This window comes from Pristiophorus japonicus, chromosome 7, assembly GCF_044704955.1.
Source record: "Pristiophorus japonicus isolate sPriJap1 chromosome 7, sPriJap1.hap1, whole genome shotgun sequence".
Taxonomy (NCBI): Eukaryota; Metazoa; Chordata; class Chondrichthyes; family Pristiophoridae; genus Pristiophorus; species Pristiophorus japonicus.
The window spans coordinates 49888026-49905237 of NC_091983.1; the positions used below are offsets into that span (position 1 = coordinate 49888026).

The window sequence follows — 17212 nt, forward strand, 5'->3', positions numbered from 1 at the left end:
ACAGCTGCCAGGGAATCTGGCACACACAGACATGATGATCATTTTATTCTTGCAGACCAGCTGCACATTGAGGGAGTGGAAGCCCTTGCAGTTCACAAACACTCCTGGGAGATGAGAGGGTGCCTTCATGACACCCTGCACCTGTGGGAAGCTAGACAGAGCCACAAAGCCAAGCGCCCGCTCAGTAACACTGGCTTCTTCAGTGGCAAAGTTAACCTAATTGGCTGACTTGTGAAACATGGCACCAAGGTAATGCATCTGTGGGCGGCCGACTGCGAGATTTTGCAAATGTCCGCTGCAGATCCCTGGAAGGAACCTGAAGTGAAGTTGAGGGCGGTGGTGACTTTGACAGCCACTGGTAAAGCGTATCCACCAGCTCCTCTGGGCTGCAGGTCTTGTTCCAGCAAGTCTGTGATGACCTAACACGATAGCCAGAGCCTCCTGAAGCACTGCTGCTCCATCATGTCCAGGAAGCTTATGCCTGTATACCATGTTGTGGGTATTGCCTCTGGCATGCTGCAACCCTGTGGTACCCCCTTCTCTCCTGTAGAGCATCTGGTTGTTGAGAAGGTTGTTGTGATGGCTGCTGCTATTGGTGGGGCTGGTGTTGGTGGTGGGGCTCATCTTTGTCTGATTCTGAGGTCCAGGTTGAGAGACCATAAACGGCACCCATGCTGATGTAATAGATGGCAGGTGAAGTGGAGATCAGAGGAGCAATCCCTCAGTGATGGTGACGAGCAATATGGTGAGAGTGGCTTCCGAGATTGCAGAAATGACCTGCAAACTGCTGACAGCTAAATCTCTGCAGAAAAAGGAATCAGCAAGAGCTTTCGAATTAGCCAAGAAATCCGGAAAATGTGGGAGTATGTGTATGTTTTTCCCAGCTCGCAATTCATGCCCTTGCACAATGGCCACTGAACTTCCGTCTCCCCTTCACAGGCGAGGTTCCCGAGGTCCATGATTCCCAAGCTCCTAATGTTAAAGCCAAAGGCTTCAGGATCTCTCAAGTAGCAGATAACGACTTGAATGAGGTCACCCACTTCTGCTGATTGGTTCCGCGGCGCGCAGGGAAACACGCCCAAGTTAAATACGGAAGTCGGCGGGTTCTTGACGCGCCGACAATTTCAGCGATTTTTAATGTCGACCCGCCTCCAAACCCGCAAGCTCGGCAACGGGAAAATGGCAACCATGGTTAAGTTTAATGAAACATTTTTTGACAGCGAGAAAACAATTTGATTCTAGCAATGGATGCAAAGGGGGCGAAACTGCCCATTTTTAAAACCTCATTAACGCCTCTGGGGCAAGGCAATTTACGCATGGGGGAAGGGAGGACTACTGCCTCCTGGGCAAGTGCCTGTGAGTTTACAGAGGAGCTGCCATGGCAGCGCCGCACCCCGGGTTAGTGGCCTGGGCTGCCGCTCAATTGGCGATGCTGTCACCTTAATGTCCCTCACCGACCCCTTTATGCCCCACAGGGGAAATTGCCCCACAAGCCGTGAGGGCTGGCGGACATCCACGCTCAAGGCACTGATTAAAGGGGCAACCATATTTTCTTGCCGGCCGACTCTCAGATTGGCTCAACAATGGCGGCCCTAGCATGGTTTGGGCCGTCATCGTGCAGCCCGTCACTCCATCTTGGGTGCCGGGCTGCTGGCCTGGTCGCACACTGCCCTGGTGGAGGCCATGCAGAGGGGAGCGACGTTGAAGCGCATCAGCGCTACATGGAGCTTTTGCGTTGCACTGAACAGTTCGCCCAATTAGTGCCCTGAGACTCTGCCCCAAAGGAAGTGAAGTGGCGGAGATTCCGCTCCGCTTCCTTTGAGGGCGGTTAGCCCAATTCAGCAGCGGGTGCTAAAAGTCCCAGCCCCAGAAGGTCACCGCCCCCAATCGAGGCATGGGGCAATTTTGGCCCCAGAGAATGCTCCTTCATCCATTTCTCTATAAACTGGATAGTTTTGCTAATTTTCTTGGCTTCTTGGGATTCATTTTCTCCAGTGTTCTCTCTGCCTTCTGGGACATAAACTAAGACTTCACAAAGATCAGCTATTTTTTGTTCAACTTAATTTTTGTTTTGAATCAGTGACAGGTTGTCACAGCAAACAACGTATTACTTGACCTTCAAACATTCAACATTTTCTGTTGGAAGTGCCAAAGTGTTTACTTTGTACTGTCACCATCATTAATCAGTCAGGAATAACAGATGCAAGTGTGTAATTCTTTTTAAACTACATACACACACAAATTAATTATAGTCCTGAGTGACAAAGTTCAGAACAATCCTCAGTCCACTCAAATTCCAGTTCTAAAGTCAGCGCCACTGAAAAGGAGAGAGAGTAAGCAGGACAGCTCCTATTTCTACTGGACAAAAAATATTAAGTCACAATCTTTGAACCATTTGGTAACATTTTTAAAATTAGATGCACGAATTTCGACTGAAAATGTGATTCCAACATGAGTTCTATCACAGTGCCTAGAATACGTGATTTTTTTTCCTTTTCATGTTGCATAATTTTAAAAGCCACATACGTTACCTTTTGGCCAAACACAGCTTTTTAAAGACCCTCCAGCAGAAGGATCTATTATTCCAGCACCTTTACAAATGAAGCTTTAGCCTAGAAATTCTGTAGCGTCCCTTTTGGGGAGATGACTTTTGAAATCTCGAAAAAGTATCGCCAGGCAATAACGATTTTCTGCTCCTGGGAAATTCAGCTTTAGCGCTCTAAGAGGGAAGTGGTGCGCTAAATCAATCTTGAGGAATGGCTTGAGGAGTGGTGCAGAAGGGAGCGATTCAAATTCCTGGGGCACTGGAACCGGTTCTGGGGGAGGTGGGACCTGTACAAACTGGACGGTCTACACCTGGGTAGGACCGGAACCAATGTCCGAGGGGGAGTGTTTGCTAGTGCTGTTGAGGAGGAGTTAAACTAATATGGCAGGGGGATGGGAACCTATGCAGGGAGGCAGAGAGAAATAAAGGGGAGACAGAGGCAAAAGATAGAAAGGAGAATAGTAAAAGTGGAGGGCAGAGAATCCCAAGGCAAAAAACAAAAAGGGCCACATTACAGCAAAATTCTAAAGGGACAAGGTGTGTTTAAAAAGACAAGCTTGAAGGCTCTGTGTCTTAATGCAAGGAGTATCTGTAATAAGGTGGATGAATTAAATGTGCAAATAGATGTTAACAGATATGACTTGATTGGGATTACAGAGACGTGGCTCCAGGATGATCAGGGCTGGGAACTCAACATCCAAGGGTATTCAACATTCAGGAAGGATAGAATAAAAGGAAAAGGAGGTGGGGTAGCATTGCTGGTTAAAGAGGAGATTAATGTAATAGTTCGGAAGGACATTAGCTTGGATGATGTGGAATCTATATGGGTAGAGCTGCAGAATACCAAAGGTCAAAAGATATTAGTGGGAGTTGTGTACAGACCTCCAAACAGTAGTAGTGATGTTGGGGAGGGCATCAAACAGGAAATTAGGGGTGCATGCAATAAAGGTGCAGCAGTTATCATGGGTGACTTTAATATGCATATAGATTGGGCTAACCAAACTGGAAACAATACGGTCGAGGAGGATTTGTTGGAGTGCATAAGGGATGGTTTTCTAGACCAAAATGTCGAGGAACCAACTAGGGGGGAGGCCATCTTATACTGGGTGTTGTGTAATGAGAGAGGATTAATTAGCAATCTCGTTGTGCAAGGCCCCTTGGGGAAGAGTGACCATAATATGGTGGAATTCTACATTAGGATGGAGAATGACACAGTTAATTCAGAGACCATGGTCCAGAACTTAAAGAAGGGTAACTTTGAAGGTATGAGGCATGACTTGGCTAGGATAGATTGGCGAATGATACTTAAGGGGTTGACAGTGGATGGGCAATGGCAGACATTTAGAGACCGCATGGATGAACGACAACAATTGTACATCTCTGTCTGGCGTAAAAATAAAAAATGGAAGGTGACTCAACCGTGACTATCAAGAGAAATCAGGGATAGTATTAAAGCCAAGGAAGTGGCATACAAATGGGCCAGAAATAGCAGCGAACCCGAGGACTGGGAGAAATTTAGAATTCAACAGAGGAGGACAAAGGGTTTGATTAGGTCAGGGAAAATAGAATACGAGAGGAAGCTTGCAGGGAACATTAAGACGGACTGCAAAAGCTTCAACAGATATGTAAAGAGAAAAAGGTTAGTAAAGACAAACGTAGGTCCCCTGCAGTCAGAATCAGGGTAAGTCAGAACAGGGAACAAGAAATAGCAGACCAATTGAACAAGTACTTTGGTTCGGTATTCACTAAGGAGGATACAAACAACCTTCCGGATATCAAACGGGTCAGAGGGTCTAGTAAGAAGGAGGAACTGAGGGAAATCCTTATTAGTCGGGAAATTGTGTTGGAGAAATTGATGGGATTGAAGGCCGATAAATCCCCAGGGCCTGATGGTCTGCATCCCAGAGTACTTAAGGAGGTGGCCTTGGAAATAGCGGATGCATTGACAGTCATTTTCCAACATTCCATTGACTCTGGATCAGTTCCTATGGAGTGGAGGGTAGCCAATGTAACCCCACTTTTTAAAAAAGGAGGGAGAGAGAAAACGGAATTATAGACCGGTCAGCCTGACATCGGTAGTGGGTAAAATGATGGAATCAATTATTAAGGATGTCATAGCAGCGCATTTGGAAAGAGGTGACATGATAGGTCCAAGTCAGCATGGATTTGTGAAAGGGAAGTTATGCTTGACAAATCTTCTGGCATTTTTTGAGGATGTTTCCAGTAGAGTGGACAAGGGAGAACCAGTTGATGTGGTATATTTGGACTTTCAGAAGGCTTTCGACAAGGTTCCACACAAGAGATTAATGTGCAAAGTTAAAGCACATGGGATTGGGGGTAGTGTGCTGATGTGGATTGAGAACTGGTTGGCAGACAGGAAGCAAAGAGTACGAGTAAATGGGGACTTTTCAGAATGGCAGGCAGTGACTAGTGGGGTACCGCAAGGTTCTGTGCTGGGGCCTCAGCTGTTTACATTGTACATTAATGATTTAGATGAGGGGATTAAATGTAGTATCTCCAAATGAGCAGATGACACTAAGTTGGGTGGCAGTGTGAGCTGCGAGGAGGATGCTATGAGGCTGCAGAGTGACTTGGATAGGTTAGGTGAGTGGGCAAATGCATGGCAGATGAAGTATAATGTGGATAAATGTGAGGTTGTCCACTTTGGTGGTAAAAACAGAGAGGCAGACTATTATCTGAATGGTGACAGATTAGGAAAAGGGGAGGTGCAACGAGACCTGGGTGTCATGGTACATCAGTCATTGAAGGTTGGCATGCAGGTACAGCAGGCGGTTAAGAAAGCAAATGGCATGTTGGCCTTCATAGCGAGGGGATTTGAGTACAGGGGCAGGGAGGTGTTACTACAGTTGTACAGGGCCTTGGTGAGGCCACTCCTGGAGTATTGTGTACAGTTTTGGCCTCCTAACTTGAGGAAGAACATTCTTGCTATTGAGGGAGTGCAGCGAAGGTTCACCAGACTGATTCCCGGGATGGCGGGACTGACATATCAAGAAAGACTGGATCAACTGGGCTTGTATTCAGTGGAGTTCAGAAGAATGAGAGGGGACCTCATAGAAACATTTAAAATTCTGACGGGTTTAGATTGGTTAGATACAGGAAGAATGTTCCCAATGTTGGGGAAGTCCAGAACCAGGGGTCACAGTCTAAGGATAAGGGGTAAGCCATTTAGGACCGAGATGAGGAGAAACCTCTTCACCCAGAGAGTGGTGAACCTGTGGAATTATCTACCACAGAAAGTTGTTGAGGCCAATTCACTAAATATATTCAAAAAGGAGTTAGATGTAGTCCTTACTACTAGGGGGATCAAGGGGTATGGCGAGAAAGCAGGAATGGGGTACTGAAGTTGCATGTTCAACCATGAACTCATTGAATGGCGGTGCAGGCTCGAAGAGCCGAATGGCCTACTCCTGCACCTATTTTCTATGTATCTATAATCGCTAACCACTTCTCTTGGAGCGCTAAAATGCGAGCGGCGTGGTAGCGGCAGAGCTCTGAACAGCGTGGAGTGCAATGATACGTACATCAGAGGCTGCTTCCCTCGCTTAAAGTGAAGGGCCAATGATGGGGCACAACCTACTTCTCGTCAGCTCTGTGACCTGCACGACTGCCATTACAGCCCCAAACACTCTCAGAAAGTGGAAGGCTTGGGCATCTTGCAGCAATGAAACATCAAAAACTTTCAGCAGGCTCCAGACTGCTGGAAAGAATAAAGTTTTGGCTACCTGAAAACCACTCCCTTTAATTAGCGCTCCCCAAGCGGCCAGTCGAGGTGACAACGCTTTCCTCTTACTGCCATTGTTGATGCCTGCCAAAACAGCAAGAGGCGGGAGGCAATTTCACATCTGGGGTGGTAACAGGGCGCTGGGCACTTTATGACATCACTATCTGCGAGGCATTAGAGGCCGCGGCGGTAAGAGTAAACCGGCACTGAAGTTTGCTGGCGTCGCTGATTTCACCGGGCACCGTCACGAGCCCATTAGCACCCCGTTACTGCCCCCCAGGCGCTAACATAAGGCGCAAAGCAGACAAATCTTGCAGGCGTCATTTGGAAGTGGGATCTTGGTACCTCGTTTCACATCTGTCGGACAGGTGCAGCAAAGTGCAATTCTACTCCATTATCTCAAATTTCCAGATTTCTTTTCTCCAATTCACCCAACATTAAACCCTCAAAAATTCCCTGGAAACTTTTCACTAAAATAGAACCAAAAATACAGAGCTCTATTTATAAATTACTTTACCCGTCCGTTATACGGTTATGCTTATTCTTCGCATGTACAGTTTTCGTTATCCACATTGGGCAGGTAATTGGATTGCTTTTTGAGAGGTTTGTACATTCCAAAATAAATGCAGAAATCATGGGATTTCCTTCCAAACCCACAATGTATATTGGCCCCACCCAGACCATTCCTCTATTCTCTTCGATCAAGTTAGCTGTAAGTGTTGTTTGTAATATATAGCCATCAAAACAATTTTAACAAAATAAAAATGTTCAACTACTTCAACCCTGTTAGAAATAATGGAGAAACATAGAAAATAGGTGCAGGAGTAGACCATTTAGCCCTTTGAGCCCGCACCACCATTCAATATGATCATGGCTGATCATGCAACTTCAGTACCCCATTCCTGATTTCTCTCCATACCCCTTGATCCTTTTAGCCGTAAGTGCCACATCTAATTCACTTTTGAATATATCTAACGAACTGGCCTCAACAACTCTGTGGTGGAGAATTCCATAGGTTCACAATACTCTGAGTGAAGAAGTTTCTCCTCATCTCGGTCCGAAATAGCTTACCCCTTATCCTTGGACCGTGAGCCTTGGTTCTGGACTTCCCCAATATCTGGAACATTCTTCCTGCATCCAACCTGTCCAATCCCGTCAGAACTGTATAGGTTTCTATGAGATCCTCTCTTTCTTCTAAATTCCAGTGAACATAAGCCTAGTCGATCCAATCTTTCTTCATTTGTCAGTCCTGCCATCCCGGGAATCAGTCTGGTGAACCCTCGCTGCACTCAATAGCAAGAATGTTCTTCCTCAGATTAGGAGACCAAAACTGCACACAATACTCAAGATGTAGGTTCACCAAGGCCCTGTACAACTGCAGTAAAACCTCCCTGCTCCTATGCTCAAATCCCCTCGCGATGAAGGCCAGCATGCTATTTGCTTTCTTTACTGCCTGCTGTACCTGCATGCCGACCTTCACTGACTGACGTACCATGACATCCAGGTCTCGTTGTATCTCCCCTTTTACTAATCTGTCATCATTAAAAAAATAATCTGCCTTCCTGTTTTTGCCACCAAAGTGGATAACCTCACGCTTATCCACATTATACTGCATCTGCCCACTCAACTAACCTGTCCAAGTCCCCCTGCAGCCTCCTAATATCCTCCTCGCAGCTCGCACTGCCACCCAGCTTAGTGTCATCAGCAAACTTGGAGATATTACATTCAATTCCTTCGTCTAAATCATTAATGTATATTGTAAATAGCTGGGGTCCCAGCACTGAACCCTGCTGCACCCCACTAGTCACTGCCTGCCATTCTGAAAAGGACCCGTTTATTCCCACTCTTTGCTTCCTGTCTGCCAACTAGTTCTCTATCTATGTCAATACATTATCCCCAGTATCATTAGCCTTAATTTTGCACACTAATCTTGTGTGGGACCTTGTCAAAAGCCTTTTGAAAGTCCAACTACACCACATCCACTGGTTCTCCCTTATCTACTCTACTAGCTACATCCTCAAAAAACTCTAGAAGATTTGTCAAGCATGATTTCCCTTTCATAAATCCATACTGACTTGGACCAATCCTGTCACTGCTTTCAAAATGCGCTATTACATCTTTAATAATTGATTCCAGCATTTTCCCCACCACCGATGTCAGGCTAAGCGGTCTATAATTCCATATTTTCTCTCTCCTTCCTTTTTTAAAAAGTGGGGTTACATTAGCTACTCTCCAATCCATAGGAACTGAACCAGAGTCCATGGAATGTTGGAAAATGACCACCAATGCATCTACATTTCTAGGGCTACTTCCTTAAGTACTCTGGGATGCAGACTATCAGGCCCCGGGGATTTATCGGCCTTCAGTCCCTTCAATTTCCCTAACACCATTTCCTGAATAATAAGGATTTCCCTCAGTTCCCCCTTCTCACTAGATCCCTGGTCCCCTCTTATTTTCAGGAGGTTATTCGTGTCTTCCTTAGTGAAGACAGAATCAAAGTATTTGTTCAATTAGTCTGCCATTGTTTCCCAATATGAATTCACCTGATTCTGACTGCAAGGAACCTACATTAGTCTTCAATAATCTTTTTCTCTTCACATATCTTATAGAAGCTTTTGCAGTCAATTTTTAATGTTCCCTGCAAGCTTACTTTCATTCTCTATTTTCCCCCTCCTAATTAAACCCTTAGTCCTCTGCTGAATTCTAAATTTCTCCCAGTCCACAGGTTTGCTGGTTTTTCTGCCCAACTTATATGCACCTTCCATGGATTTAATACTTTCCCTAATTTCCCTTGTTAGTCACGGTTGAGCCACCTTCCCTTTTTTATTCTTACACCAGGCAGGGATGTACAATTGTTGCAGTTCATCCATGTGATATTTAAATATCTGCCATTGCCTATCCACCATCAACCCTTTAAGTATTATTCTCCTGTCTATCCTAGCCAATTCACATCTCATACCATCGAAGTTTCCTTTAAGTTCACGACCCTAGTCTCTGAATTAACTGTGTCACTCCATCTTAATGAAGAATTCTACCATATTATGGTCACTCTTTCCCAAGGGGCCCCACACGACCAGATTGCTAATGAATCCTCTCTCGTTACACAAGACCCAGTCTAGGATGGCCAGTTCTCTAGTTAGTTCCTTGATATATTGTTCTAGAAAACCATCCCTTATACACTCCAGAAAATCCTCCTCCACAATATTGCTACCAGTTTGGTTAGCCCAATCAATATGTAGATTAAAGTCACCCATGATAACTGCTGTACCCTTATTGCACGTGTCCCTAATTTCCTGTTTGATGCCATCCCCAACCTCCCTACTACTGTTTGGTGGTCTGTACACAACTCCCACTAATGTTTTCTGCCCTTTGGTGTTTCGCAGCTCTATCCATATGGATTCCGCATCATTCACACTAATGTCCTTCCTTACTATTGCGTTAATCTCCTCTTTAACCAGTAACGTTACCCCACCTCCTTTTCCTTCCTGTCTGTCCTTCCTGAATATTAAATACTCCGGATGTTGAGTTTCCAGCCTTGGTTATCTTGGAGCCATGTCTCCGTAATCCCAATTACATCATATCCGTTAACAGTTATCTGCGCCGTCAAGTCATCCATCTTATTACGAATGCTCCTCGCATTGAGACGCAGAGCCTTCAGGTTTTTTTTTTAAAAACACTCTTTGTCCTTTTAGAATTATGTTGTAATGTGGCCCTTTTTGATTTTTGCCCTTGATTTCTCTGCCCTCCACTCTTGCTTTTCTCCTTCCACCTTTTGCTTCTGCCCTTTTACTTCCCTCTGCCTCCTTGCATAGATTCCCATCCCTCTGCCATTTTAGTTTAGAGAAGGATGGCAGCAGCAAGATATGTAGAAAATAAATTACATTCAAAAACTCTAAAATGATGGCAACCTTATGTTATGATATGCCTCATTCATCCATCCTCTACATACATTTGAAGATATTGCAGTTGAGCCAAAATAATAGGGCTGGACCAATTGTGCACAGTGTTTTGATGGCAGAGACACCAAAGTGCCTCATGTTTTTTTGGAAGCTAAGTTCAGACAACAGTGCATAGTGAAGATTATTCCAAGTGGTCACTTTGTGAATGGAGTCTAGAGTAGCTCTTTTGGCATCTTGGAACCACAGTTTGAGCGGAACATGCTTCATACTTTAGTCACTGTTTGGCAATCAGCCACTTCAAACGGTGAGATAGATTCCACAACCCATTGAAAAATACTCTTTTGCAATGTGGTAACAAAGGTTTATCTCAGACCAAGGCAAAGTTCCAGATTCATGCAATCTTCAGTCCTATTGCTATGTATGTCAACACTCTGAAGACACCCAGTCAGTAAATCTACATCTTTACCAGTATGTTTCCTGCCTAACGAGGAAGGAGGCATTACTGGATCTAGTCCTGGGGAATGATATGGGTCAAGTGGAGAATGTCACATTGAGGGAGCATATGGGAGTAGTGATCATAGTACCATAAGGTTAGTTCTAGTTAGTAGAAGGACAAGGAGCAATCTAGAACAAAAATATTGAACTGGAGAAGAGCTAATTTCAATGAATTGAGGAGGCATTTGGCCCAGGTAAATGAGAGTCAAAGACTTGCAGACAGAAATGTAATGGAGCAATGGGATGCCTTTAAAGAGATGATTCGGGTACAGTATAGGTGCATTCCTACAAGGTGGGGGGGGGGGGGGGGAGGAGAGAGGGAGGGCAACTAAACCAGAGCTCTCGAAATGACGAAGGAGTTAGAGAGTTGGACAAAGCAGAAAAAGGGGGAATATTACTGCTATCAGCTTAATACTACAAGGGAGAACCAGACTGAATATACAAAGAACAGAGGAGAAGTGAAAAGAAAATGAGAGGTAGAGATAATACGAAAATAGATTGGTGTCCGACATAAAAGGGAATCCAAAAGGTGTTATGTAGGCATATTAACAGTAAAAGGGTTGTCAGGAACGGTGGGGCTAATTATGGACCAAAATGGACATCTATTGCTGGAGGCAGAATGCATCACTGAGGTACTAAATAAGTACTCTGCATTGGTGTTTACCAAGGAAGAGGAATTTGCCAAAGCTACGGTAAACAAAGAGGTTGTCAGGATGCTGGATGAGAAATGTAGATAAAAGAGGAGGTACTATAAAGGCTTTGAGTAAGTGGGTAAGTTACCCAGTCCGGATGGGATGCATCCTAGGTTGCTGAGAGAAGCAATGGCCAAAATCTTTGGGAGGTGCTGGCCACAATCTTGCAGTCTTTCTTTGGTACAGGGGAGATGCCAAAGGACTGGAGGATTCCAAATATTACATCCTTGTTCAAAAAAAGGGAGATGGATCAACAAGGCAATTACAGGCCAGTCAGTTTAATGTCGGTGGTGGGAAGCTTTTCAAAACAATAATCTGGGAGAAAATTAACAGCCATTTGGACATGCATGGACTAATAAAGGAGAGGCAGCACAGATTTCTTAAGGGCAAATCGTGTTTGACTAACTTGACTGAGGTAACAGAGGGTGGATGCGGGGAATGAAATTGATGATGTGTATGTGGACTTTCAAAAAGCATTTGATAAAGTACCAGATAATTGACTGGCTAGCAAAATTACGGCCCATGGGATAAAATGGGCTGTAGCAGCATGGATACAATGTTGGCTAAGGGATAGAAAACAGAGAGTTGTGGTGAATTACTGTTTTTTGGACTGGGAGGTGGGTGGGTGGAGAGAGAGGCAGGGAGAGAGATATAGTGGGAGTTCCTTAAGGTTCAGTAAAAGGACCACTGCTGTTTTTGATATACATTAATGACTTGGACTTGGGGGGGTACAGGGTACAATTTTGTTATTTGCAGATGGTGCAAAATTTAAGTGTAGGAAACAAAGCAGAAGATAGTAATAGACAGGCTGGGTGGACATATGACAGATGAAATTCAATGCAGAAAAACGTGCACGTTACCCAGTTCGCTCCCAAAAAAGGATGTGAATCAGTGTATCGTCCACAGATCCACCAAACTTTGAGTTTACATAATAGAAAGGCCATATTTTATTTAGCTCTTTGAAATACTGAGATATCCCGTACCCAGCACTGGTTATTCCACAAATATCATCTGCGTAAATGATGTTATCATGAATGATGCTAAGTGAAGCAGAATGCCAACAATCACCATCTGCAAATCAAGCAGAGTGGTTATTCCACTGGCACCTGTAAATGAACGATTATGTGCTAAGTGCAACTGAGTGATACTAGGAAAATGACACTGCATATTTCGGATAATGTGGTCTGTTTAATTTGGTACATACAAATGTATTACACAGTGCAAACATCTCTTTGGTAAATTTATTGTTTTATGCTATGTAAAGAGCATAGGCTGTTCTCCCGTTCTGCCTCATTAAAGCAATATGGCTATTAAGACTCTCAGCCTCAGAACAATGAACAAATTCAAAGAAAATAATGGTCAGTATACAATGGTCAGTATAAAAACTAATCAGCACTGCTGTTACGAGAAAGAGAAAAAAATAACAAAGCAGCAGAATTGCCTCATATTGTTCCAGCAGAACAACCCAATCATCAGTATCATAGCCTGCATAGAATTATATAGCACAGAAGGAGGCCAGAGCCTTTGCTGGTTCTTTGCATGCTCCCAATACAAATAAAACAGATATGCAAACAAAAATGAAACCTAGATGACTTTTCTTTAAAAAGCAGAGAAGATACTTAAATATTTTAAAAAATACTACATTGCTCCTTTATATCCACGGGGAACAAAAAGTGGTCCGAATCTTTACATTGAAAGTCGTGAGATTTAACTTCTCCTGTAAATAGCTGGTATCTCATTTTTGCCAAGACGTACTAAAAAAGTATTTTTCAATCACGTGAGGTTTTGTTGCTGCTGTGATGCACTGATTTTTCTACCCCAAACCATTTCCGAATATTAAAAAAAAACGTACCTTAAAAGGGGCTCCTTGTTAACAAATCTAAGATACAGATTGGCATGTTACAAATTTGGTTACCTCTTTTAAAGTAGCATGAGAATGATGCCTTAAAATCAAATAGCACCATATATGAAAGGTTGAGGTATGATTTTTTAAAAAAGCTATTAGATGTCCTTCATTGATGGATAAAAGTGACCAATTAGCAACCGACTGAGTAAATAAATAAAAATTCTTCCCAACAATAAAGAAACAATGGTTAGAAATGTTAAATGGCATTTAATACTGTTTCACTGGTTAGCATAGCTTTTCAATGGATAATCAGGGAGCAAGAAACCCCTTTTATGGACCGCCCCTCCCCCCACCCATTTCTTATGTCTGTATACAATAACAAATTACTACAAATGTAAAAAAAAATCTACTAGTACATAAAAACAATAATTCCAAAAAAATTAAGAAGTGCAAAATGCCATAAATCCAATAAGGTGTAATGGTTAGAGCTGAAAATTCAGTAGCCAGGCCACAAAGACTAAAAACAGATTTCTTTTAAATGCTCTAATCTAGATTGACAAAAATTTCTCTTACCCACTGAGAGAACGCTGACATATAGTGCCAATTAGTGAAACAGCACAGGCACTTTTTCAATGTACACCAATCTGCAAATTAGTAGGCATCTATGTATCAAACATCCAAACAAGTACAAATAACATCTTCACATTATTTCCAAGCAGAGCCACAGTAACTAAAAGAACAGCCTACAAGTCTCAACACCTTGGCAGAGTGAAAGACTCTAGGTTTTTAGCACACAAAATACCTGGGGCTCTATAACAGAGTAAAAAATAATATATAAATTTATATATAAAACCTCTGCTTCAATGGTTTTTTTGTTCTCCTCCAAAACATTTTCTCACACTCATTCAAAAGAAAAAAGGCACATAAACATATACATGCTGAGCTAGAGGAGTTCTTGAGATTGTTTTTGCTTTTAAGCAAATAAAGTAGTTTGGAAATGTTACGGTATGTTACCTTTTGCTATTCAATGTCATATGCAATGTCATATACAAGAAAACACATGTAGCACCACTTTTTGTTTTGGCATTTCTAACCTGAGAAGCTTACCAGCAAAACATGGCAGACAAACTGAAATCACCCTGTCATATATAACATACTACTTCCCTTTCAATACTTTTGCATTGTGGTTCTCTGACAGTACATACATGGTACATGCACATATAATGTTTAACTACATTACTGACTTAAAAATCAGTTAACATGAAGCATGCATTCGAGCACTTAGTTTTAATATTTCTTGGGATTTCTTCAAATTGATGTTTTCTTTGCATTTCTGACTGAATACTCATGGGTAGTTTTGAAAGCACACTGTATTCATACTGACATCCAGACATCACAATTCATTGTACAATAAAAAGGACAGTGCATCCCCTCCAGTCCTGCAGTGAGGGTTTAGGACCACTCATCTTGTCTCAAGGTTTGTTCTGCACAGACTGGACAGCAAGCTCCCTCCACCTTCACAGGTTTAGCACAACTGGCTGGTGGACATGTTTTAATAAAGCAGGTAAGCTGTCCCTCCTGAAATACAAAACAGAAAAAGATTTTGTTTCAAATACAATTGAAATCAAACGTAGCACTGCAACCCAGCCCAACAGAAAGGACTCCTGACCTATAACTAGTCTCTTACTGTTTTCAATTACCTGCTTTCACAATGGAATTTAATATCAATTAGACTGCAAGCTCTGGCTAATGTCAAATAAGGACCTTTTGAGCAATTTTTCATTCCATGACTGCAACGCAGCCTTTCTTAAAAAGTCTGAAAAATAAGTGAAAGGATATGTTGTGCAATTCATTATTTTTTTAAATGAGCAATACATAAGAACATGAGATAGGAGCAGGAGACTCAGGTCCACCTCCACCTCCCTGCCCGCTCCCTATAACCCTTTATCGTTTAAGAAACTGTCTATTTCTGTCTTAAATTTATTCAATGTCCCAGCTTCCACAGCTCTCTGAGGCAGCGAATTCCACAGATCTACAAACCTCAGAAAAAAAATGTCACCTCATCTCAGTTTTAAATGGGCGGCCCCTTATTCTAAGATTTTGCCCTCAGGCGAACAAAAGACACAAGCCTGGATTTTGCAAAGATGGCAAAAAAGGGGTCAGGGTAGCCCTTGGCACAGACACATGCACCAATAGCTCAAAGAGCAGGCTATGCTGAACTTTGTGATGAGAGTTCTTCCCTCTAATTTGCACAGCATACTGGCATATAAAATGCTTCCTCAAAGAACATGGCCTGTTGCACACTTGGACAGGAAGCAGAAGATCCGCCAAGGCAGCAGCTCTTAAAAGGGCTGCAGCATGCCATTAGAGGGTATGTTCTAGTTGTTATATATGTAAACCTGTATTTACCCTGTACAGCCACCAGAGGGCTCATCCACTGGAGTCCCAAGGGATCCCATAATCCCTTGGGAGCACAGGTATTTAAGAAGGCTTCACAGGTTGGAGAGGCACTCTGGAGACGTGCAATAAAAGACTAAGGTTACACTTTACTTTGAGCTCACAGTGTTCAGTCTGACTCTTTCTCCATATATAACTGGTGATGAGATACAGATAGCGAACCCAAAGATGCAGAGAACAGTGGGCATCCTGGATAAATTCTTGGAGGGAGATGATTGGGAAACTTTTGTGAAGCGACTTGACCAATGCTTCGTGGCCAACGAGCTAGATGGGGAAGAGAACACTGCCAAACGAAGGGCGATCCTCCTCACCATCTGTGGGGCACCAATGTATGGCCTCATGAAGAATCTGCTCACTCCAGCGAAATCCATGGAGAAATCGTACGATGATTTGTGCACACTGATCCGAGCGCATTTGAACACGAAGGAAAGCGTTCTGATAGCGAGGTACCGGTTCTACACCTACAACAGGTCTGAAGGCCAAGAAGTGGCGAGTTATGTCGCCGAGCTAAGACGCCTTGCAGGACATTGCGAATTTGAAGGACATTTGCAGCACATGCTCAGAGACTTTTTTGTACTTGGCATTGGCCATGAAACCATACTTCGTAAACCTTTGGCTGTAGAGACCCCAACCTTGAGTAAGGCATTAGCGATAGCCCAGTCGTACATTGCCACCAGTGACAATACGAAGCAAATCTCTCAGCACACAAGTGCTGCTAAAAGTACTGTGAACAAAGTGATGATGTTTTCGAATCGTAAAGTACAGGGCAGGTCACACATACCTGCAGCTGCACATCCGCAGATGTCTGAGTCCACCATCAAGGGTGATGAATGCAAGGCCATTAACACCTTGTTGGCGCTGCGGGGGTGACCATAGTTTTCATTCATGCCGATTCAAAGGATACTTTTGCAAGGGCTGTGGAAAAATGGCACACCTCCAACGAGTGTGCAGACGAGCTGCTAATCCTGTTAAACCTGCAAATCACCATGTTTCAGAGGAGGACAGATCCACGGAGGATCACGACGAACCAGAGCCTCACCATGTTGCAGAGGAGGCAGAGATACATGGGGTGCACACATTCACCATGAATTGTCCCCCGATAACACTGAATGTTGAACTAAATGGCCTTCCGGTGTCAATGGAGCTGGACACGAGCGCGAGCCAGTCCATCATGGGCAAAAAGACTTGCAAAAGATTGTGGTGCAACAAGGCCTCAAGGACAGTCTTAACTCCAGTTCGCACGAAATTAAGAACTTACACAAAAGAACTGATTCCTGTAATGGGCAGTGCTACCGTAAAGGCCTCCTACGATGGAGCGGTGCACAAGCTACCACTCTGGGTGGTCCCTGGCGATGGTCCCATGCTGCTCGGCAGGAACTGGCTGGGAAAGATACGCTGGAACTGGGATGACGTCCGAGCACAATCGTCTGCCGCCGACACTTCATGTGTCCAGGTCTTAAACAAATTTCCTTCGCTGTTCGAACCAGGCATTGGGAAATTCCAAGGAGTAAACGTGCAGATCCACCTAATTCCGGG

General features: G+C 43.6%; 1 protein-coding gene across 2 annotated transcripts in view; it reads right to left on the minus strand.

Moving 5' to 3' along the window:
- Positions 1-12541: 12541 nt before the first annotated feature.
- Positions 12542-17212, minus strand: part of LOC139267116 (peroxidasin homolog) — a 324156-nt gene continuing 319485 nt past the window's right edge. For both annotated transcript variants that reach the window (XM_070884937.1, XM_070884936.1), the window contains one exon: positions 12542-14797. In XM_070884937.1, the coding sequence (XP_070741038.1) occupies positions 14672-14797 (126 nt within the window). In that variant the 3' untranslated portion in view covers positions 12542-14671. The remainder of the gene's footprint in view (positions 14798-17212) is intronic.